The following is a 23,168-nucleotide window of genomic DNA, read 5'->3' as shown; positions in this document are numbered from 1 at the left end:
ACCGTCTTTGCCTTCAGTGCAGCGATCTCTACCATCTCTGCTTCCATCCAATAGTTAGCAAACCTGGATCGCAGTGCCTCACGTCTGTTACGAGGAATCTTCATCTCACAAGCACGAATAGGCCGGCCATGCTCATCCAGAACCCGTGAAGTCGCTGCATTCATCACAAAGTCATCAAAGCGTCGAGGTTGACGTCTTTCTTGTACCTCTCGAAGTCCTGTTCGAGTTCTCTTGGTATCTGGCTTTGCGGCCTCGTGTTCCACACGAGCCTCTTCCGACTGAGTTTCATCGCGGTGGGTACGCTTTCCAGTTTCTCGAATGACAACTGGATCAAGACAAACACTAGCTTCATCTTCTGCGCGTTATTATTGTCCACAACCGCACTTTGATGTTCATCAGTACTCTCTGGGTCTTCTTCAAGCCCCACACCACTCGACGAGTTGTTATTCTCCATTGAGATAGTCTTCTCATCAAATGAGAACACACTTGCTACAGTAATGTCGTCGTCTGTCGGTAATCCTGTGTCGTCGTCATCATCCACCTCATTACCATCCAGCGATGAGCCCCGTGTTCCCACCACAGACTCAACGTCAGCACCATCATTTCGCGTAGATTATTCCGACTGCTTGCCACCAACACAGAGATTTCCTGAACTACTTGCCTCAATCTCGCTCCCTGGAATGCTAGTAGTAAGATTACATGCGCTCGAAGCTGCATCAGTGAGTGATACTCCGCCATGACCATCACTCTCGTGTAGATCCGCTCTACCGAGCTCTCTCGTGCTTTCAATCTCATCTGGTCGACTATTTAGAGCATTTGAGACAGCATCTGCCAGCTGAACGCCCTTCTCGAGCTCACTGTTAGCCGCTACATCCACCTCGCCTCCCAATAGACAACTCAGAATTTGGCTCGCTAACCAGCTCCATTGTCTTGGATGTAGCCATTTCGTGGTTCAAACTGTCGTCATAGTCCACATCCTGGTCATAACGTCGGGTAAAGTGCAGTGACTCGAGGACCTCCTCATCTACAGCACCTTCGTGACGGTCTTTGTAAACTACATCTTCAGCAACCCGTAGATCAGATACAAACCTGGCGGTGTGCTCATCAGGAAAGTAAACTTTGCAGCCTACCACGTCCTCTTCGTAACCGAGTAGAAAGCCAATCTTGGCGTTGTTATCATGCTTGCGTCTTCCAGACGTCCCAGGAACATGAACATATGCCAGAGATCCAAACTTCCTAATGTGATGCACGTCAGGTTTCATTCCAAATATCATCTCATAAGGAATTCCTTGAGTGCCACGGTTGTATACCCTATTCTTGACGTATACAGCATTTCGTAGTGCTTCCGGCCATAGACTCCGAGGAAAGCCCGCATGTACCATCGTGGTTTTCATCATGTACACCAATGACTGATGCGTTCGTTCGCACAAGTTCAATTGAGAACTTTTTGGACCCACTCGGATGTGCTCAATTCCTCTCCGTGCGTACCAGTTTTCCATACCTTTGTTGATGAACTCCCCACCTTTGTCTGTCAGTACTTGCTTCACTTTGCAGACAGTCCCGTTCGCATTTCGTCCTGCTTGACGCTCGGCCCTGAGTATGTACTGTTGCAAGTGCTTGTTTACAACTGAACTCTCTTTACTAGTCAACAGGAACACTCTCACAAATCTGGAGTATCCATCCATAACCACTAGTACGGCTTCATACCGAGTCCGATTATCTTTACTTGGAATGAGAAGGTCAGCGTACACAACTTGATTCGGCCACTTTGTTGCCCTGTCCATCTTCTTGCGATGAGCCTTCTTCTTTTGCTTCTCTACATGACATGCGTCACAGATCTGCTGGTGACGCTGAGTCAACATCATGCCTCTCACTAATCCCCGGTCTACCATCGTCTTCAAATATTGTGGACAAGTATGACACATACGCTCGTGCCACAACGCCAAAGTGCCAACCCCTTCGGCTATTGTAAAATTTACCATTGGACGCCGATTAACAGGCTCTTTCACGCTTGTTTGACCTGGATGTAGTCCCAGAAACCCCCAAGTTGCTTCCTGAGGCTTCGCTACTGCTACGATTTTCCTTCCCAAAGAATAGTAAAGTCCTGAGTATCATGATTGAACGTAAAGTCAAACCCTTGTTCATGAGCAGGTCCAGGAGAGAAGAGCCCGAATTCAGCTCCGGGTATGTAGAAAACATCATCCAGACACATCACTGTCTGCTCTCCATTCACCTCAGTAGTTAATGCAACAGTCCCCATCCCAGCGATACAAGCTGCAATGTTTGGGGAAATACCTCGAATGCTGCGTAGTTGTGACGCGTCCTCAGTGTAGCTCACAAAATACGAGCGATCTCCGACCACGTGAGAGTTCGAAGCTGTGTCAAAATACCACCAGCCGCTAAAGTTTTCATCGACAGGTACTTGATCATTAACTTCCAGAAGCTTCTCATCTACTCCTGTTCCCTGAGCATCGTACAGAGTCTCGTGCAGAGTCTCGTGCTCATGATGAGCCTCAGCCGTTATCAATCCCGTCACTATCCCCTGATCTGCAGGTTCATGCAGTATCTGTGACAGTCCATTTCCTTCTTGGCTGAGTGTCAGATTTCCTTGTGGTTTCCGTTTGGGTTCACTGTTACTCCCAGCACCACTCTTGTTTTCTTGACTGATCGTCAAGTTTCCCTGCGGTTTTCGCTTGGTTTCTCTGTCTCCAGCACCGCTGTTCTTCTCTTCACGTTCCGGACATTTGGCCTTAATATGGCTATCACTCCCGCAGACAAAGCACAGCCTGGCTTTTCGCTGTTTACTTGACTTGTTCTGCTGATTACCATTTCCGCCTTTTTCCGGATCACCACTTTTATCACCTTCGCCTTTATGCCCTCCTTGCTTTCCTTGACGCTTGCCTCTGAATTCCTTCTGTCGAGCAGCGGCTGCAAGAATTAATTCACGAACCCGTACCGGTGTATACACACTTGGGTCCGCGCCATAGCGGATCGAAGATTTCAGACATTCAAACTCGGTCAAATCCGGCAAACTTTCCAACAACATATCCACCATTGTACTGTCTTCAATAGTATGCTGTAAGCCTACCAACTCCGATTTGATGCTGAACATCTTGCAAAGATGGAGATTTGCATCTCCTCCAGAAGCGAGCTTCTTATCCCAGAGATCATTCTCCAAGCGACGAATCGTGTAGGCCTTAATAGCTTCATTCTGCTTTTTTTCAAACAGATTACAGAGCTCTGCCCACATTTCCGATCCGGTCTCCTTGTCGCGAATCTGCTGAAGAATTTCCGGCGGAACAGACGTACCAATCATCCGCATGATCTTGATTTGCTTCTTGTTGAACTTCTCCTGGTCCTCTGCACTCGCTGTGGAGAGCATGTCCTTGGTTAAAGTTCCATCAGCAATGTCCTTCAAGTCATCCTCCTTGAAGACGTTCATCATGGCCCATTTGTATGTCTGCCAATCCTTGCCTTGCCAATTCTTCGGCATTCCTTCGCTGGTGTACTTCATCGGCTTACTCATGCCTGCGCTGCCACCACTTGGGCTCATAACCCTGTTGGGAGTTGTGGCTCTTAGACACGCCCCGCGAAGTAACAACAAGCTCCTTGTTTATAAAGGGAAAATATGAAGACTGAATTACTTTGTGTCAATTGCTCTGCTTCCTGAGCATTGACCAACACTCACGGGCCTTTGCCCTCTCTCATATAACGATCTGGTTTCTTTGCTGTTCCAGCTTTCTTCAATCTGCGCCAGGCCTCGATGCACAATCCAACAGGGGGACTTCTGTGCCATCCGCCGTGAGTCTTGAGGGGCGCCTACCGGCCGGAAGTCGAGGAGAAGGAGGGTGCTACGATTTAGGTCTGGTCGCCCCAGCTACGCTAAAGTGTTGTAACACGTACGACCAGAGCAAAGTTGCTAATGCGTCACAGATGAGAGACAGGGCCAAGGACATTGAAGTCACGGGACTACGTCCGATTGGTTGGTGCCGTAGCTCTCTCCATTTTTATATTCTCAGTGCTGAACAGTGCAGAACCAATCACCGATAGGAGATATCGAGCTGAGTGGACAACTAAGGATAACATTATGTATTTACATTAATTGCTTCCTAGCTTTAACATCTACTTGAGCTACGCTACGGACCTGAGCATTGCGTGCATGACAACAGGGTTATGAGACCAAGCTTGCATAAGTTGGCACAAGCTTCCACGATGTCAACTAAAGTCGACCCTAACAAGAGCGGGCGTCCGATCAACTGGTAAGGTTAATGTTGGACGTATTACGAGTGATGATGGAGTTCTCTATCACAAGGATAGATTTTCTTGCATACGCGAAAGGAGACGCGACCTTGGCGTCTGGCGCGAATTTGGCGGACAAGAAAAAGCTCAACAACGCGTAGATGAAGGCCGAGCATATTATCACGGCCTCGTTGTCCATGGAACTAGATCAACAAGTCATGATCAAGACGAACGGAACTGAGATGTGAAAGTACCTGGAAGATACGTATGAGGGCAAGACCAATGACGCCACACGTACCAACCAGAAAATTATCTTATTCAACAAGCTTCAGACTTCAAGGCCCAAGCCTGAATGGGATGTACGTCAGCATGTGAACGTCATGTTCCTTCTCAAGCTCAGCTTGCAGCGCTGAATGCAGACGTGCGAGACGCCATCTTCATTAATAAATCGATGATGTCGTTGCCGTCTAACCCACGGCTCGACCGGTTGCGAGGATTGGTCGAGGTCGGTGCGTCCGAGGTCAATACTCCGTAAAAGATGAGAGACCAGATTCTCAGAATGGCTAGCTATAATAAGTGTGATCGGGAGCTGAATGCTACGAACACAGGCGCTACCCCCAACGCAAACACAACTGTTGGGTGCGAAGGAGAGGTCGCAGCGACAACAGAACACGAGGAACAACAGTGCAACCAGACAGCTGACGCCAGAGAATGCTGCCGCCAGAGAATGCTGCCGCTGTCGCAGCTAAGAATCTGGATATGCAGTAAGGGAACAGTTTCCACTGTCACCGCCCTGGACATCTGAAGAGGGACTGCAACATGAAAATACCAGCACAAACGCCTGATACTGGAACCAAGAAGACAACGTACACGAGACGTCTTGGCAACAGCGCCCAGAGCGACCCCCGCGGAAGCGACGCATACTTCCAACGTATTTGCTGTAGAGCGGCAGCGTGTGACGACCTCGGACGTCTTCTTTCCACGAGAAGCTGACAAACGCGGATCTATCGGTACACGTGAGTGTTGACTCATGTGACGTGAACTACGTTGTGTCGGAGTGGTGCTTCGACAACGCAGCCAACGTGCATGTGGCCACGGATCGCAGATACTTCAGTGACTGCTCGCCTTTCGCGTCGGACGCAGCGTGTGTGAGAGGCTTCAAGAAGAGGTTTACCGCAAGCCCAACAGGACATGAAACTGTACAGCTCGTATTGCAACGAGGCGAGGTGGGCCTGGTCCTCACACTTCGAGACGTCTTCCATGTTCCGAAGAGCAGGAACTTCCTGCAACACACGCAAGGTGAAGACCAAGGATACGCAGTTGAGTATCACGGACCGTCTGGCAACTAAGTGTACGAGCTGTGAAAAGGTAACGAGAAAATGCTTGACGTGGGAGGTGACATATACGGTTTATTCACGTTCACTGCCAAGAACGCTTTTCAGTCCAACTACACTAACAAGTCGGAGATTCCTCATTCTACGGGAGATATTTTACAACCACGAGTAAGCATCTCAGCTGCGGATAGAGCTACTGATCTCCAGAGATGGCATGAAAGGCTTGGACACACTTTGCAAGCAATTCGTTAAAGTGATGGTCGATAGAGACCTGGTTAAGGGCATGATGTCCCACCAGGGACGCTTCATCGATTGCAAAGCATGTCACATTGGTAAGGAGCGCAAGCCGCCGGTCCGAAAGAATTTGGATCGCGAGATCACGAGAAGGAACGAGGGGATATTTGCGGGTCTACTATTCCGAAACAAAGCTACAGTATTAATCACAATAGACGATTACTCACGATTTACCACCGTGCACCCATTGAAGTCAAAGAGAGCATTCGAGGTGAGCGCTGCAATACTGAGATACATGAGTGGGCTGAACGTCAGCTCCCTAATGACAAAGTGTGCAAGGCAGTTAGTGAAGAAGGCGGTGTCAATGCCAAGGTGGACCTGTGGTACAAGAAGAAGGGCATCGAGTTCTTGCCGAAACTGCCCCACAGCTCTTACCTCAACCCGTGCGAAAGGGCACACCAAATGCTGACCCACATGATGAAGACGATGATGAGTGCTACCGACGCAGGCAACGGGATGGACGTCTGTATGATACCCGAGACGCTGACAGGGTTCCAGCGATCATCGCTGGAGGCAGAGCTGGAAGATTTACGCGAGCTGAAACGACAACACGACCTAGATGGTCAGATACGGAGGATGATACTTCGCAGTGAGGCTGAGCGTCGCTTACCAAAGAGACTCGATGGCTACCATGTTTTCGCTAGCTACTGTGCAAGAGACCAAGCTACAGACTCAATGACTAGGAAGAAGAAGTGGCACAGCAGAGACGTGTAGATTCCTAAGCGCTACAACCAGGCTGTACGCTCCCCACATCGCGAAGAGTAGCTGGAGGGCATTCATCGAGAAGTGGAGGCAACGTTTTCAAAGGCGTGTTTGTCATGATTTTCGAGGAGGAAATGCCGAGCAAGGCTATTTTGCTGAGTATAATGTGGAAATATTGTGCTAAAACTGATCTGGAAGGGATCGTTGACAAGTGGCGTGCTCGTCTTGTGGGTCGTGGTGATTCGCAGAAGTTTGACATTGACTATGTCATTAGTCCAAAGACTCCAGTCGGATGCTAACATTCCTTGTAGTAGTGGCAGTAGCCGCTAAGCTGTACCTGATTCTATACGAAGGGGGTATCAAACACTGCTTACCTGCATACCAACATCAAAATCAAGCAAGACGTGCGTGGAATCCCTGGGTTTCCTTGCCCGAAAGGGAAGGTCTACCGCGTAGAGCATGCACTGTACGGGCTACACCAGTCTGTTGCTAAGTGTATCGAGGAAGTCAACAAGTTTTTTTTCAGAAGTCTCTGGGTTATGCTAGCACGGAAACCGAGCTGTGTATTATTAAGATGTTTTTATACTCTCATCCTGCCTACGTAGATGTCGTTGTTCTCGCGACGAACTCGGAGGAGTACAAGACAACTGCATTAGCTGCTTTCGACGAGAAATACGGGTTCAAGGACGGAGGACTTTCTCGCGAGCTCTTAGGCGTACAAGTGGAGCAAATGAGAGAGGCATCTGAATCAAGCTAGAGAGAGTGTGTAAAGAAGTACTTGAAAGATTTGGTTATGGCGAAACTAATGGAAGTGCTACACTAACGAAAACGAACGCTAAATTCCGACTGAATGACGGGACCGAAGATGGTGATACACCTTTACTTGACTATCTGGCGATTATCGGATTTCTAATGTACTTGGCCACAAGGACACGTCCTGATATTGCTTTCCAAGTCGGTTATCCGGACCAATTGGTCGGTAAATAGACCAAGAAGCATTGCAAAGCTGTAAAGTGCATTTTACGCTATCTTGTAGCAACATCCAGCAAGGGCATTCTATATTCTGCAAGTGACGAAGTCACAAACAAGATCGTGGAAAGTAACCACAGCGACGCAGATTGGGTCAATGGCCCAGAAACCCGTACGAGCGTCACGTGGTACGTATTGGCCATTGCTGGAGGTGCAGTGGCATGGGCTGCCCGACGGCAGAATATCACTGCACAATCCACAGCCGAGGCCAAATACGTCGCGGCCTGCGAGGCCTCAATGGAAGGCCGTGGCATTGTTAACATGCTGGACGAAGCTCTTCGTTTAGTCAATGTGCAGAGCAGATGGAAATTAAGAGTTACAAACAACGCTGCAATTGCACTGGCCAAGGCATCTACGTACTCTAGCAGACCTCGGTACATCAAGCTTCGATGACACTTCGTTCGTGATCAAGCCAAGCGCGACCTGATGGACATCTACAAAGGCGACGGAAAACATAGTTCCGCCGATATGTTTACTAAGGCGCTGCTGAAGGACAATCTTACCAAGTATTACCAGCCGATTAGTATGCCAGATGCATTGCCATCTACAAGCTGCTGAGCGCTCTGACGCAAGCGTCGGTGTGGGCCTGTTACGATTTAGGTCTGGTTGCTCCAGCTACGTTGAAGTGCAATAGCACGTACGACCAGAGCAAAGGTGCTTATGCGTCCCATATGATAGTGCTGGCAGCGGTGTATGCTACAGGAGTTTGGACAGCTCTTTATGTGCTACGACGATCCTTCGGAGTACCCGTTCCCTATTGTGCCAAGATACGCTATTTAGGATCTCCCCGGAGACCAAACTTACACTCGGGAGACAGCAGTAATCTATTGGGAGAGCCTGCAGTACCACTGATAGTGAGCAGGTTCCAACCCCCAAAACACGAGAGCGCAAACGATCAAATATTGCAAGTTATATTAACGAAGTAATGCGAGACACAGTGAAGGCCATGTCAGCATTGCAGCAGCAAATTATGACGCCAAACATGACGAGCCACTCACTCCGACGAGGCTCGGCAGCCTACGCCAACGCATCCCCTAAGCTGGCAATCCAGTTGATATCAACGAGGGGCACTTGGTTGCTGGAATTTCTTACAAAAGCTTTTGCCTATATAGAAAGGACCACACAAGAGGAGCAGCGAGTTGGTGAGATAGTAACGGGATACGAATCGCCAGACTTACCTATTACGACACCGACTATCAGTGATCTGAGAGAGCGTCTCTCGGTTGCGGAATACGGTCAGCTGGTGAGCCTCCGCAATGAACTCTTTCAGCACGTTATCCGGGCCCCGGAGACGCGGTACAATGTTGCGCCTGATGTCGTCGATGCCACGTTTGCAACACTATTGATGGATGTTCTTGACGCGAGTTCCAATACCGCAACACAGCTAACCCGATACGAGTACCAGCTCCATCGCGCGATCACCGCTACCAACGGTCGTCTTGGATGTAATATCAGTACAGCTACTTGCTATAGATGGGGTGAGAGTCTCACAGAGCGCTGGCGCACAACAAACCACGTACAAGTTAGTAGCACAGCTACTAGGAGTGACGCTGTCCTGACGTCCACCATGGAAAACATTCTCAAGCAGTTAGCTCAAATTAACGACCGACTGGCTCGACTAGAGGATACTGTACCCAAGTTGGTTTGCGCTGGATCTGGAGCAAGTCCTGCTGGGAATACGCCTGCGGCATTCCTCGCATTTCCGTCTTCGGTGCTTCCTGCCCCATCGTCTGCGTTTACGCTTGCCGGTTGTGTGCTAAATTGGTATACAAACAGACGGTTAAGGGTAAACGTGAACAAAATAAGCGCGCAGATGCAAAAGCTGCAGTCAACATCATGTTAGTATTGTACCAGACGCCTTGCAAAATATGCCCCCCCCCTTTCCCCGCGGACCGACACAGACGCACGCGCACATTCGACGGTAGGTAGCCATCCACAAAAGCTTTGTTTTTCAGGAAGCGTTGGCAGGAGCTACGTTCTTCTCAACCAGCGCAATATCAAGCTCTTAGCTCGCAGTAAATAATGAAGCTGGATAGGTATATAATGTTTTCAGTGTCACAATCGAGTTGTATGGCGCCTGTCCTGAATTTGTCCGGAATCGGCCAATAGGGGCCTTCAGAAAATGACGCAAAGCACAATTCAATAGGCATTTGCGTGCAGAAATGCAGGCAACAAGTGCATTTGTGACGATATTTGCGATTCAAATCTCTAAAAGAAAATCAGACAAAGTGGCTACTAGCTTGCCTGGCTGCAGGAGCTCGAACCTCGCCGATGGCAGTAAATACTGCGTTTGCGACAATATCAGCTACACGTCAACGCCGCTGTAGGAAGGTTTTGTTGCTGTACCTTCAAAGAGGTAGCTTAAAGGAGCGGTGTAGCAGAAGATCTACGAAGAAGGGCTTTATGGCAGCTTTGTAGTGGTGGTGTTGCTGCCACCTGCTTCGTATGTGCTGAGTTTAAGAACTACACGGTTAAATGGCGTCCCAGTCAGCGCGGCCGCCCTCCTAAAGTACGCTTTCTACAAGCCCAAGCATGTACAGCGTCTCAAGCGTGGTCCACCCCCTTCCTCGGACCATTGCAATGTTTGTTGTTGTGATGTAATTACAACGATGTTGGCGCGGCGCGCGACCTGCTGTCCATTTATATTTGGTTTGACGACGTTATTTGATTTTGTGATGTCATAATTTGCAGAGACTCCAAAATGGTCTCTTCAAAATGCGAGCGATTTAGTGCGACCTACCCCCATAGTTTGCTAGCACTTGGGATCTGCTATACAGTACTATTTTCTGAAGGCCCCTTAGAATTGACTTGATATTTGATTTCGAGCCATTTTGTGTTTTTGTCGTAGCTTACGACATAAAAAATGAATACTGTAAGTATGTCGTAAGTTACGACGATGAGGTTAAATGACCGTGCAAATCGGGAAAATTAATTTTCTACTTTCCGGTACGCTGTACCAACAAAAATGGACGATCATCGAGAGCTGCTTTCTCGTTTATCGACGAGTTTACAGGAGAACTGTCGGTCGGGTTGCCTAGTTTAACAGAGTCGGCCACTTCTGTGCCATCCGCGGTGAGTCTTGAGGAGCTCCTCCGGCCGGAAGGCGAAGAGAAGGAGGGGCTTTTATCGACTCGTAGTGATGATGCAGTGGCGTTTGCGACGTCATACCTTCAAACGACTACGACACAGCTTGCAACCAGCATTGATCTACTAAAAAAAGAACGAACAACCCGAGTACGACTGAAAAAGAAACACGGATCCTATAATCCGAACCACGCACGGGAACAACAACGCAAAGAACTCCGTTTCCTGAGGACAGAGGCAGCGGATCTAGAAACGCAATTAGCAGCGGTCCAGCAAGTGCGCCGAGCTGTCGTTGCGCAGGATGAGAACAGCTCGAGCCTATACAAGCAATCACATTTCGCTGATATCGCTCGGAGTGTGTGGATGGCGACAGCTCAGCAGCAGGTTTCAGAACGTATGATGGCTACAAGAGAAAACCGACGACTCAAAGCTATGGTCGAAGCGAACGGCGACGTCATCTCCAAACTACAAGATCTGCTCCATCAGTGCTCGTTAGACAGAGTACGTTTTAAATCGAGCTGGCGGGGCTGCCTGTAGCTGATATCATACTTTTATTTTGCAGAGGTCACGTTCGATGAATCCTGAAGCAGTGGAATACCTTCGAGCGTACGACGCAGAAATTCTCACCCAGAGAAATTTAGATCAGCTGATTGCGAGCACCGACGCAAGTTACCAGCAAGTTGACATAGTTTTTAGTCGGTGCTGCGTTGACCTAACAGCTCCTTCGACGTGCACTACGCCGGAGATGCTGATAGATGAAGAAGGACACGTTTTCTCCCGCGTTTTTGGCACGAAAATATTCCCGTTTCCCACACAGCAAACCGGACAGGCTGTATGGGACATCGTCTCCAAGCGTGTCCGTCCCTCCGCGCGATGCCACTTTAACCGTGTAAGTCGATTGGCTTAATGGTGGCTTGTAATTCGCCTGTACATTGGCTAATATTTTTTTGCCGTTTTGACTTTTGGTGTCAGATCTTGTATTCAACCGTCGATACATCCGTTGAAAGCTGTGGAACAGAACTTTACACTGACGAATCAAAGGCTGTGATCTTCCATACACGGCAGATCAAGCGATATTTTAAAGGACAGACTCGCGACGTTATCGTCTGGCAGTCCAACGTCCGCCCCGTGCTCTTCGGAGGGCAATTTCTACAAGGAGCAGCTTTCAAAGAGACCGGATTTTTCTTAATTCACCACCACCCGCTGATTCCGAGCGAGTTTGCTTTGCTCCAAACCTGCTATGTTATAACTCCGCACACGCCGATGCCCGAGCTGCCAACTGACCCACTAGCTCGTGAGGTGACGGATTTTGTGCTAAACTGTATGGCAAAGTCCATTCCGGAAAATCACAAGATTTTTGAGAACGCTCTTCTCGGTCTAAAATCAGCATTTCTGGACCAAGATCTAAATCGAGTCATTGCAGCGGAGGAACTTCCGGTAAATCAACTTGCAAAAAAGGTATTTTTGAGTGGCGCCTTACAAAAGACAGAGAGAGATTAAGTGATTATCTGAAGCTTATCAAAATGTGGTCACTCATCGTACATGTACACGGAAGTGCTATTGATAATGCGAGCTATAATATCTTTGCTCGACAGAATGATAGAGTTGTAAATTGTCGATGGGATTTCAACTTCAACGCAATCAATTATTGCGAGTTTGCAACAACAACAAATACACAAGTACCGGTATCTTGGTTTCTATAAGGTATGATGATCGTCACCTCAGGATCAGCTGGCAATGACCAATCCTTACTCAAAATCACGAAAAGAACCGAACACTTCGAGACTTGCTGTCCGCCTGCAATGGAGGGCAGAGCGCTGTACCCGCCAAACCGCCATGTGCTCAGCGATACCGTGATCAGCGACGTCATGCAGCGCGCCAGGAAACCATCGTACGCGCCTCCAAGCGATGCCAGCGTCCTCCTCTCGATGCAGAAAAGCCAGTTGCCAAGTGTCCATTTGGCAATTTCAGCTGCCGCCAGAGGACACCATGTTCCCCAAGTCACCACTGACTCATCATCTCCACAAAATGGTCTACGTGTAGACAAAGCCGCCCTTCGCCGCGAGCGCAGCCGCATGCACCAGGCGCGCCACAAGATGAAGCAATTGAAGAAAGTGGAGGACCTGGAGACGAGCATCCGGCAGCTCCGAGAGGAGGTACAGCAGTTCAAGCTGCAGAGAGAAGTCCTCTCGGTCGGTCTCATGTCCAACACAACGGTGTGGAACGTTGCAGCTGAGTACTTCCGTATGTTCCGCTACGGCGTAAGATCGTCAGATTTGTCGACTCAGAATTATGCGCTTGTGGTGACATCCTCGTCGCTCAAAGCCGTTTCCTGCTTTCAACTATGGCGGCGAGCGTGATGAGTGAAGCTGGTTACGGCGCGGACGCACTGATGGAAAACTGGAGCTTCGTGTCAAAATTTCATCCAGACATTGACGTTCAGTTGATATCACTGGAGAACAAAGGCGGCCTCGTGATCGGGAAGACTTTCGGCAGACTTACGATCACGGAAAACACACTGCATCACGCATTCCCTCATCTGATTAACGACAACGAAAGCGAAGAACGAGCTGGGCTTGCGCGGAGGCTCTTGGGGAAGCAGCTCGTGATGCGCGGAGCTGTCCACTTCGAGTGGGATAGCGAGAATGGGCGAATTGTCAGGGTGCATCACAATGCAGACTTGATGCAGGGGTGCTCATAATGTAATTATTAAAACAACTAATTGAGATTTTTTAATTTAATTATTAATTGGTAGTACAAAATTTAAGTTTAACAGTTTCCCCAATTTTTACAGTAGCAGACACAGTAAAAATATTGTTTTTTACTGTGCTACTCACCTCAAGCCTTGACAACCAGTAGTTTTAAAGCCGAGAAGGAAGCTAACAAGACGCTGAATCCATTCATCCACGCATACTAGCACATTAGTCATTCTGCAATTTACCATGCCCCTCGAAACTCGCATTCTTGTCCGCACTCTCACGACCCAGGAGACGCCTGGGTTGTACAGCTGTAGCAGCTGCTCCAAGACGATCAAGTCCGTTAACGGCTACACTAATGTGATTAACCATCTCAAGCGCTACCACCCTACCTACGCAACCGACGCCGAAGCTGCACTTCGGACACAGAACCTTTTGTCGCTGCGTCTTGTTGATCAAGCCACCACCGATATGTTTCGCCGGATTGAGTGGACGGTGATGGATTGTCTACCCCTAACGTTTTGTGAGCGGGAAATGGTTCGTCAAAATGCCAAGCTTCCTCGCACTTAAGCCAGAACGCTAAAGCTGTATCTGGATGAAATGATGCTCGCCGTTGTGCCGTCCATCGTTAAGATTTTGCCTACGCGGTTTGGTATCGTCCTGGACGGATGGACAAGTGGTGGACGACACTTTATTGCGATCTACGCTGTTTTCGATGATAAGGACAGTATTGAAGTCCCCCGAAAGAGTGACTACCAAGATGACCTGGAGTGCCACTCACGCCGGTTTATTTTGCTGGCGTTTAGCCCAATGGAGGATGAGGGTGATTTAAGCGCTCAAAGTCTGTTTGACTTGATCGCGGACACCTTGAGCCGCTACAAGCAGCCATGGGAGTCGGTAGCCTTCATGGTTAGTGACAATTGCAGTGTAAATCAGTGTATTGGCCGTCGGGTTGGAGCTATCCCGCTAATCGGGTGCGCTAGCCATCGTTTTGCACTGGCAGTGAAGGACTTCATGAAGCAAGACGAAGGACTAATTGATAAAGTCCACAACCTGATGAAGAAGCTGAGTACGATCAAGGGAAGAGCGCTGCTGCGCTCCCACACGAGTCTTTCGCCTGTTATGCGCAATGATACACGCTGGTCAAGTACGTACGAGATGCTGCGACGCTACACGAAACTGGAACCGGTGTTGCGCTCACTAGATGACGAAACCGTTGCTGCTTCGGAATTGGAGCCGCTTTGGTTAAGACGCTCGGAAAACATTCGCGTCACTTCACTACTTGCTGATTTGACCAACTTTGAGTCGGTTACTAAGACTCTTCAAGGTACAAGTTTGACGCTATCCGCCGCTCGGCGCCTTTTCGACCACGCTATTTCCAAATACCCGAAAATGAAACCCCGACTGTCCCCAACCGCCGCAATCGTCAATTACCCTGCACTCGAATCCGGTCTGGTCAAGATCCAGCGAGGTCAATCTCTCACGCCACCTGAGCGAGCTGCCTGTGCGGCGTTTCGTGTTACCAGCAGCCCTGATGAAGATCAAGCTGAAGAGAGCCCTGAAGGTCCGTCATTTGCAGCTCAAGCGCTCAAGAGGCTCAAGACAACGAAGCGGAGTGCGTATGTCGACGTCGGGTACGTACCGCCTACATCGAATGAGTGCGAGAGACTTTTTTCACGTGCAAAGCTTATATTTAGTGACGTGAGGAAGAGTATGGATCGCGTCACTCTGGAGACGCTAGTCTTCCTGCACTGCAACCGTTCACTGTGGAGTGTGTACACTGTAGAAGAAGTTCGAGCTACAATCCGCCGCAATTCTGGCAATTCTGGCAATTAACTCAATAATTCATTCTTGATGTTTTCAGGCCAAGATTAATCTAACATTTTAATTTTCACAGCCCTGGACTGAAGTTATTGGGAAGCCTGGACGATGTTTCGCGTGTGTTTGAAAATGCACTTGTGACTCCGGAAAGCACATCGGTTTCTTGGGGGAAAGTTTCAGCTCTCTAGCAATACAAACAGCTTGGTTTCTCAAGTTTTTTTTGCCGGGTACAGTGTGCGTAGTACTATACTTCAGTAGTACTAGGATGATGTCTGCGGCATTAAAACAAAAATACGATAATTCATTCATCTGTCTTGCTGCTGGAAGCATGCAAGCTTATTCGCTATGCTATACTACGTGAAGAAGCCACTAGCACTCACAGTCTTGCGCTTGTCAAAAAGCGAGTGGGTTTTCAAGCACCGAAATGTTGCGATGCTTCATCGTCTCCAGCTCCTGTTGATGTTCCAGACCCAAGAACGTCGTCATCATCTTGTTCAAGTACGTGTTCTCGTGGACGCCCTTGCACATGCGCTCAAAGATGAGTGGACCCTTGCAGTATAGGTTCACATCCGTGCCTACGTGGCCGATGGTGGTCCAGTGGATAGCAGCACGCAGACTGATCACGTGGCCCAACTCGATCATAACGTCATTCAGGTCGCGCGTTTCGTCGACAACTGTGGCAATTTGAGAGACCAGCTCAACCACTTCTTCGTCCGAGACCGTCGTTACGTTCGTGTAGTTGGCTAGGAGATGTTTGGACGAGGTGAGCAACGCAGCTTTGCACGTGTCGTTGGCACCACTCGCACAGTCGTTTCCTTCGAGAACGACCTCGAGCTGTTCCTGCATGGCCTCCGTTGACATGTTCTGGAGCTGCAGTTCGGTTGGGTACCAGGCATACGGGAAAGCGGGCCCCCGTCCAAGAGTGAGACCGCCCGTACCGTGATCAGCAGCGGATAGCATTGCCGTGTTGGGGGTCTGCTCCACATGGTCGAGCACTACAGCGACAGATTCATCAAAAGCAATCGCCTCCTTCGCCATTGTACCAGGATCATTTGAGTGACCTGCGTGGTCAACACGAGATCCCTCGATCATCACGAAGTAGCCGTGTTTCTTAGCCTGCTCGTTCTTGCGTAGAAGACCTAGCACAACATCCACCATCTCCGGTAGACTGGGCTCACGGGTAGTGGAGTTATTTTCAGCAAGTTCACGCAAGCGGTCAACCTCGTACAGCATGTGGTCATCGTTAAACAGACCAAACAGGCGAAGGGCGCCCGTCTCGGCGTTGGCAGACTGGTAGTCGAGCAGGTCCTGATAATTGTCCGCCAGTGTGTAGCCGTTCGACTTCAGGTCTTCAAGCATCGTTTCATTAAAGTGTTTCTTGCCACCGCCAAGCAAGAAGTCAAGGTTCTTGTTCGCAACATACTGCGAAGCGATGTCGTCCTCGGAATCGCGGTCGATCACGTGGGTCGCAAATGATGCAGGTGTCGCGTGCGTTACCCGGCACGTTACGATCATTCCTGTCACCATGCCACGAGCCTTAGCGGCTTCCAGTACGGTACCCAAAGGCTGCTCGTACGTGTCAACAGCGATAGCCGAGTCGTACGTCTTGTAACCAGTCGAGTAGGCCGTCGCGGACGAAGCGGAGTCCGTGATATAGCTCGTAGACGAGTGAGTCTGCACCGTTCCCATGAGGTGAGGGTCAATATGTAGGCGGGTCTCAAGAGTCGGGTCAAGCACCGTGCGTGCCAGCGTGAAAATGTTGGGACCAGTGCCGTCCGGGATCATCATGATGACGCTGCGTGGAGAGTCTTCGTTCTCGTCGAAGTTGTAGTCCACATCGACAGTCTTATATTCGTAGCGAGTAGCAGCGCTTGCTAGCGTGACAGCAGCAGCACACAGCGCCAACATGCGCTTGAGATTGGCCATTGCTGGTAGTTACCGGTAAGATGAATGTGCAGGACCAAGGAAAAATGCAGAATGATGAAGTGATGGTAGCGAAAACTTACGGGTCTCAGTGGAAAGCCTTATATACATGTACTACAGTACGGTACATGTACATGTACGGAGCACTTCGTCATTGAAGCATTCGTGTGCTTGAAGAGGGAAGTTTTGTGATGGTTCGTTCGTGCACCGTAGCTCATCTTGACCGTGTAGATTCCAGTCGAGAGTTGCAGTGAATCTTGGTTGAAGCCTCATACATATTAAATTAATCCCTGCTGTTGAATCACCTACCGTGGCAAAGAGGGTCCACGGGCTCCGTTGCTGTGATTCCCGACCACCAAACACATTGCGCTCACGCTCGAGCGAATCACACTGCGACTCGCAACGTAATTGAACAAAGATTCTTTTACTTGAGGCCTCATGGTGTGTGTATTGGACTGTTGTAATGAGTGGCGCGTAAAATACTTGTACATACATGCAATAGCCAGTGGCTATTAGCCACAGACGACATTCAACAGCTTGCTGACCCTGCAAAAGATCGGTAGCACGAGGGAAGGCAACGTGATTGAACCGTTCAATTTGAACGTGGCATTGCCTCGAAGACGGTGCTAGGCCAGCAGTCGGTGGAAATTTGTCGCCGAAAGCTCCAGAATCGTCCACTTGCTTCGGTTTGCTGTACTTTCATGCTGGTACTCCATGTAAATGGTATGTTTTTAAAATACGAGTATTATTTTATTACAGGTACTCTAATTAATCAAACATGTATAAAACAAGTATAATTATACTGTATTATTCTTATTGATATCAGACAGCATTTTGTTGCACTGCCGGATGCACAAGTTGTGTCGCGGGCGTCCATCTCAGCATTAGATTCCTGAGCTTCATGTTGAAGCAACAGAAAGCTGATGTTGAATCTGTATAAATAGCCTACAGTCAGTCGCTTTTTTAAGACCACTGCACACAATGGGGGGATGGGGTAGAATTGAGTTTTTTTGCTGACATTTTTCGGCCAAAAATGGCTACATAATCTTTATGGTGCATTTTTAAAATTGTATATTTAAACAGGTAAGCCCATTTCGGAAATTGCTAACCGTCTTCCGCAAAGAAAATGAATGAAAATGGGCCCATTTCAATTCTGACCGGTGCAATATGGGAGATGACTGACCATTTTATCGGTGTCTAAGTGGTGAAGCCATTTTTTCTTACCATTTCTTACATTCAATGCTCCCTTCGCTTTACAGTTTCCCTATGAAAAATACTGTGGTCGCAACTTGCTACTCGCAAGAACGCGGCGACTCAAAAAGGCCGCAGCCGGAAGTTGATGTGAAGCAAGCGTGCGCCACCGTGGGCCACGGTCCGTGGCGCACGACGGAGACGCAAATCCAATGGGTCGCTCCTGAAAAATGTGGTTTTTTTTCATACAGTACTACAGTACGCGTTTTCGTCCAGCATTATTATACAGAAATCTGCCTGAATAAGGAACGCCTGATATAAATTAAGAAAGAGATTGCATAAGCTGACAATTCCCTAGCTACAGTAGAAACAGACTATGATATCGGATTATGTTCATGTATTGAATTAAGTTAGGATAAATGAAGATTCGACTTTTGAATGAGACCAGAGTGTGCTGAATCGTGGAAGCGCTCACTTTAGACCATGCAGCCTCGCACCAGAGCAGTGCAGTTAGCTGGTCGACGTTGTACTGGTTGCCGAGACCTTCGCCTAGGCGATCCAATACGAACATCATTTTTTGCGATAAGATGTAGTGTTTAATGCTATTGATGATTCCCTGATCCAGCGTCTGGATCTTGGCGGTAGTGTTCGGGAGTAGCTTCTCAGCACGGACATTACTTAGTGGACGCAGTCGGCTAGTGAGCTTGAATGTAAATGTAGGAATGAAGTTCGGCAGGTAGGGCTTGAAGCGAAGGAGGATCACCTACTGCGCGACATTTTTTAAATTGAAATCAAAGTCAGTGCCTGGATTGTTTTGTCAGTACCTTGCCCATCACTATCCCATCTCCCTCAATCTTTCCTGACTATAAAAATTGCGAGGTTATTAATTGAAACCCCGTTATTTATTCAGGCAGATTTCTCGACTAGGGAGAAAAATAGTACATGAACGGCTTGCTCGTTCCCGACAATAATAATATAATAATAATAATAATATTAATAGTAATAGTCTATAATTCCGGAGGGCTCATCTGTACTGTATAATACATAGAAGAAAATTCGGCACCCCTCGCGTCCAGGTTTTTCCAAACAGGGAATTTCCAGGTGTGCGTCCACGTATTTTCCAGTTGTAACTAAAACCGTTTTTCTTACCGTAATTTTTCTTTTGGCCTCAGCCACTCAGTTCCAGGGGGGAAGCGTGACACGTGGCGGACGGCTGGCAGCGCACCCGGAGGACACCGGAGCGCCCTCGGAAGACCCCACCATGGCGCGAACGCACAAGACAGCGATGATCAAGGCGCAGATGGCGGAAGAGGCACGCAAGGAGGAGGAGGCTCGCAGAATGGAGGCAGCCCGGCTCGCCGGTGTAATGGACGCTCGTACCCGCGCGGCGAGATCCCAAGCATGCCAGCGTGCTGATGAGATTCGTGGCCAGTTTGGCCCTCACGCTGTAGTCGACGAAGAAGATAGTGCCAGCGAGGGAATGGATGGTGATTCAGCGGACGCTCTGGCGGAGGTACCAGGGCACGAAGAAGGTGCCAAAGAATGTGTTTCTGAAGCGTCAAGAGATTCGAAGGAGGGGCCGGCGGAGGAGGAGGAGGGTGAAGAAAGCCAGGCATCGGACCAAGAAAACCGGGAGGAGAATACTATGCAGACAAACAAAATGCGGCAGACCGGTGCGAACCGGCAAGGCAAAAAGAGGTCGGCTTCCATGGTAGAAGACGAAGAGCTGGTCCAGGCGTCCCCCCCCGTTCAAGGCGGAACACGAATCCTGGGCGGACCTCGAAGTGAGTTTGAAGCAGTACATGGATTCGACGCGCCAGAAGATTGTGATCAAAGAGATGATCCGAGTTTCGCGCCGTAATGCTGACCTCCGTGCACAAGTACGCTACAATGGTCGCCCTGATTCTGAGATCCCGTTGGTGCCCGTAGAAATGGAACCGTTTCAGCGAAAATATATTTGCCCTCATGGCTGGCCGGAGCGTGAACGATCGTCGGGTAAGAGGACTTCTCACACGCTGCGCCGCACAGAGTGTCCGTTCCAGATGCTGGCCCAGGTTTCGAAGAAGGACGATGGCACGTGGTGCATCAAGATGAAGCGTGAGGTGTACTCTCATAACCATTTCGTCTCCGAGGAAGTTTACAGGTATTATCCAGGTATTCGCCAGGTTCCTGCTGATTCACCGCTTATGCCCGGGATTGAGTTGCTTGTGGATGCGCAAGCTGGAACCTCGAGTATTTACGACTACATTCGCAGCAGCTCAAATCACTCTGTCACCATGGATGATGTTCGCAACTTGATAGCTAGGATGAAGAAGTCAGGTAAGTTATGCTAGTGTGTTATTGGGTGGGAAATGTCCTGACTAACTAAGAACTGTGTATCTATCTAGATGTTGATCTTTCTGATGATGACGCTGTTGCAGAGATGATCTTGGACTTTAACCAGGAGTCACCAGCTAATGTGGCCACGGTGAACGAAAGTGCGCACGGCGACACCGGAGTGATATCGTTCTCGAGTGAGCACATGCGTGCGATGCAGGACAGCTTCCCAGAGGTGCTCCAGATGTACTGCACACACAAGACGAACAAGTGAGTTTCTTCATAGTATTTGGTGAAAAATGTTCCAGTTTTTTTCAGGTTTTTACCAGATATTACCAGGGTTTCTGTATAGATACAACTACCAGCTTCTGAGTATCGTTGCAATGGATCAATTTGGTCAAGGTCAGCCCGTCCAGTACTCGTTGATGGAGACAAACTCCGATTGGCACATGGCGAAAAGCTTGGATCATTATAACGAGCGAACGAGCATTGGCGTTTCGTGCGTATTGTCATTGTCGATAAGGACATGCAAGAAATCGATGTGATTCGAAAGAAGCTGCCAGAGGCTCGTGTTCTTTTGTGTCATTTCCATGTGATAAAGTGGCTCCATAATGTGATTCGCAACTCGAAGAAGTTTGGCACCTATGAAGAATTTGTTCTCACGCAGATGAAGCACATTATCACCAACAATCAAAACTCAATACGACATTTCGGTAGACAGAACACTTGCCGAACGCTACGTATTCAAAGACAATGGTGCAACAATAACTGTACGGCATGGAGACCACGAATATCTTTTGGAGAAGGAAGGCTGGACGTGTGACTGCGAGTTTTCCCAGACCATGAAGCTTCCGTGCAGGCATGCCATGACGTACAAGAAGTCGTGCGGCCACCCGTTCGTGGTACCTTTCGCCGCCATAGCACCCAGGTATTGTTCAGGTTTTTCCAGGTTTTTCCAGGTTTTAATTATTAACATCAGTGTTTTGTTGCTAGATGGTTTGGACAGAGCCGTCTACAGTTGCAGCAACTGTCCGAGGTTGCCGATCCGTTTGTTGCAAAGATATTCAAGGCGAAGGGAAGCACAGCGACTGAGGCTTCTGGACTGAGTAAAGCAGAGAAATATCGCCGTGCCCAACAAGCGTTTGTACGAATTGGTGGTGAGCTTGCGCGCTTTCCAGATGATCAGTTTGAGTCTGCATTAGAAGCAATGGAGACGTGGTGGTACAATTTGCGCCAAGGTCACATAACGGATGAGGAGGTAGTACAAACCAGACCCCACACGCCGGACAAAAGTGATGACGACACGGGTAGTGCTTCGGGCTTTGGTGACAGCAGTAACGATCCACCCGATACCACAGGGACGCCTAATGGTAGCTAGAACGAGTCAAATGAAAAGGACAATGATGAATACGATGCTGAGTCTGCTACACAAGTAGCTGAATCTGGGACGCAAATGACAATCACTGACTGCAATACAGCTTCGACACCCCTGCTTGTGAGATTATCAGGCAATGTCAGGCGAGTGGGACGACCCAAATTAAATCGCTCAGTGATGAAGGAAAAGGCACGAGTTGCGCACAAAGAGTACAATCAGGGAATGAAACTCAGGGCACTGCTGCGTGAAAGCGACGTCTGTGATGTTTCTGCGAGCCTTCAAGAAATTCTGCCACCTGTGCGTGAGGTGGGGTCGTATCTGGCAACATACCAAGTCAAGTCGAGAAACAAAACGATTGTGATCAAATGGTCGGCTGATATGGAATACGTGCCAGATAGAGTTTAGTTTAGACTGGCGGAATCGGTTATTGACGACGCACTAGATCAGCTGAAACAGGGGCTCGCAAGTAATGAACATATTGAATTGAACAGTGACGGGGAAAAAATGGATAATGCGGCTTGTTACGTAGTAGCCATTGAAAAAGTTGGTCGCTTCACTCGAGAGCAGTTGGAGGCTATGAAGTTCTTGTGGAATCTGCAAGCCGCGTGCAGGGAAGCAGTGTTATGTTGCTCCTGGCTTACCCGATCTGTAAAGGCTGCTGTGGACGATCCAGCCCCAGCGCAAACTGCAGCCGTGAACCTACTGGAGTCTTGGCCTTATGCTGCAGTGAGCGGATTCGGGTTTGACCTGACGTACAGTGACTTGTTTCGCTTCAGAGATTCTTCCTGGTTGAACGATAACGCGCTGCGTGCGTTCACTGTGTATCTCGCGAAGTAAAAGAATAACATCACTGTGATGTTGCCCCCAACAGATGAGGAGAGTGGCGTTGGTGACAAAACACTCTGCTCTATTGTTAGAGGAGTCGAAGTGCAAGATTTCGTTCTTTTGCCTGTTAATCTTGGGGGTGTTCACTGGAGTGGTATAGTAATCGATCGAGGTGCCAAACAAGTCAAAGTGTACGACAGCATGAATGGCAAGAAGCACCGGAAATCGTTGCATCTGCTAGTGGCGAAGATTTTAGTGAAGGCAACGAAGGATACAACTTACTCAGTCCTGGAAGTAGGTGGACCCGATCCAGAAAGACAGCGACAGTTGTGGTATTTT

The 23,168-nt window shown here is 48.8% G+C and overlaps 4 protein-coding genes across 4 annotated transcripts; 1 reads left to right on the top strand and 3 right to left on the bottom strand.

Annotated features, from left to right (window-relative positions):
* Nucleotides 1-8,615: 8,615 nt before the first annotated feature.
* PITG_18085 (uncharacterized protein) lies at nucleotides 8,616-9,325 on the bottom strand (the record flags this gene model as incomplete). Its single annotated transcript, XM_002997669.1, has 2 exons — nucleotides 8,616-8,702; nucleotides 9,233-9,325. The coding sequence occupies 2 exons, from the start codon at nucleotides 9,323-9,325 to the stop codon at nucleotides 8,616-8,618; spliced, it is 180 nt and encodes a 59-aa protein (XP_002997715.1).
* Nucleotides 9,326-12,778: 3,453 nt separating this feature from the next.
* PITG_18084 (uncharacterized protein) lies at nucleotides 12,779-13,366 on the top strand (the record flags this gene model as incomplete). The annotated part of the gene is made up of 4 exons (XM_002997668.1): nucleotides 12,779-12,951; nucleotides 13,008-13,092; nucleotides 13,168-13,302; nucleotides 13,361-13,366. 4 exons carry the CDS (start codon nucleotides 12,779-12,781, stop codon nucleotides 13,364-13,366), a joined length of 399 nt encoding a protein of 132 aa, XP_002997714.1.
* A 2,226-nt stretch (nucleotides 13,367-15,592) lies between these two features.
* PITG_18083 (alkaline phosphatase, putative) lies at nucleotides 15,593-17,160 on the bottom strand (the record flags this gene model as incomplete). Its single annotated transcript, XM_002997667.1, has 1 exon — nucleotides 15,593-17,160. One exon carries the CDS (start codon nucleotides 17,123-17,125, stop codon nucleotides 15,593-15,595), a length of 1,533 nt encoding a protein of 510 aa, XP_002997713.1.
* A 784-nt stretch (nucleotides 17,161-17,944) lies between these two features.
* PITG_18082 (uncharacterized protein) lies at nucleotides 17,945-19,146 on the bottom strand (the record flags this gene model as incomplete). Its single annotated transcript, XM_002997666.1, has 4 exons — nucleotides 17,945-18,054; nucleotides 18,601-18,625; nucleotides 18,789-19,076; nucleotides 19,138-19,146. 4 exons carry the CDS (start codon nucleotides 19,144-19,146, stop codon nucleotides 17,945-17,947), a joined length of 432 nt encoding a protein of 143 aa, XP_002997712.1.
* Between the last annotated feature and the right edge of the window lie 4,022 nt (nucleotides 19,147-23,168).

This window comes from Phytophthora infestans, genomic scaffold (genome assembly GCF_000142945.1).
Source record: "Phytophthora infestans T30-4 supercont1.68 genomic scaffold, whole genome shotgun sequence".
NCBI lineage: Eukaryota > Oomycota > Peronosporomycetes > Peronosporales > Peronosporaceae > Phytophthora > Phytophthora infestans.
This window is presented reverse-complemented; position numbering and strand designations above follow the sequence as displayed.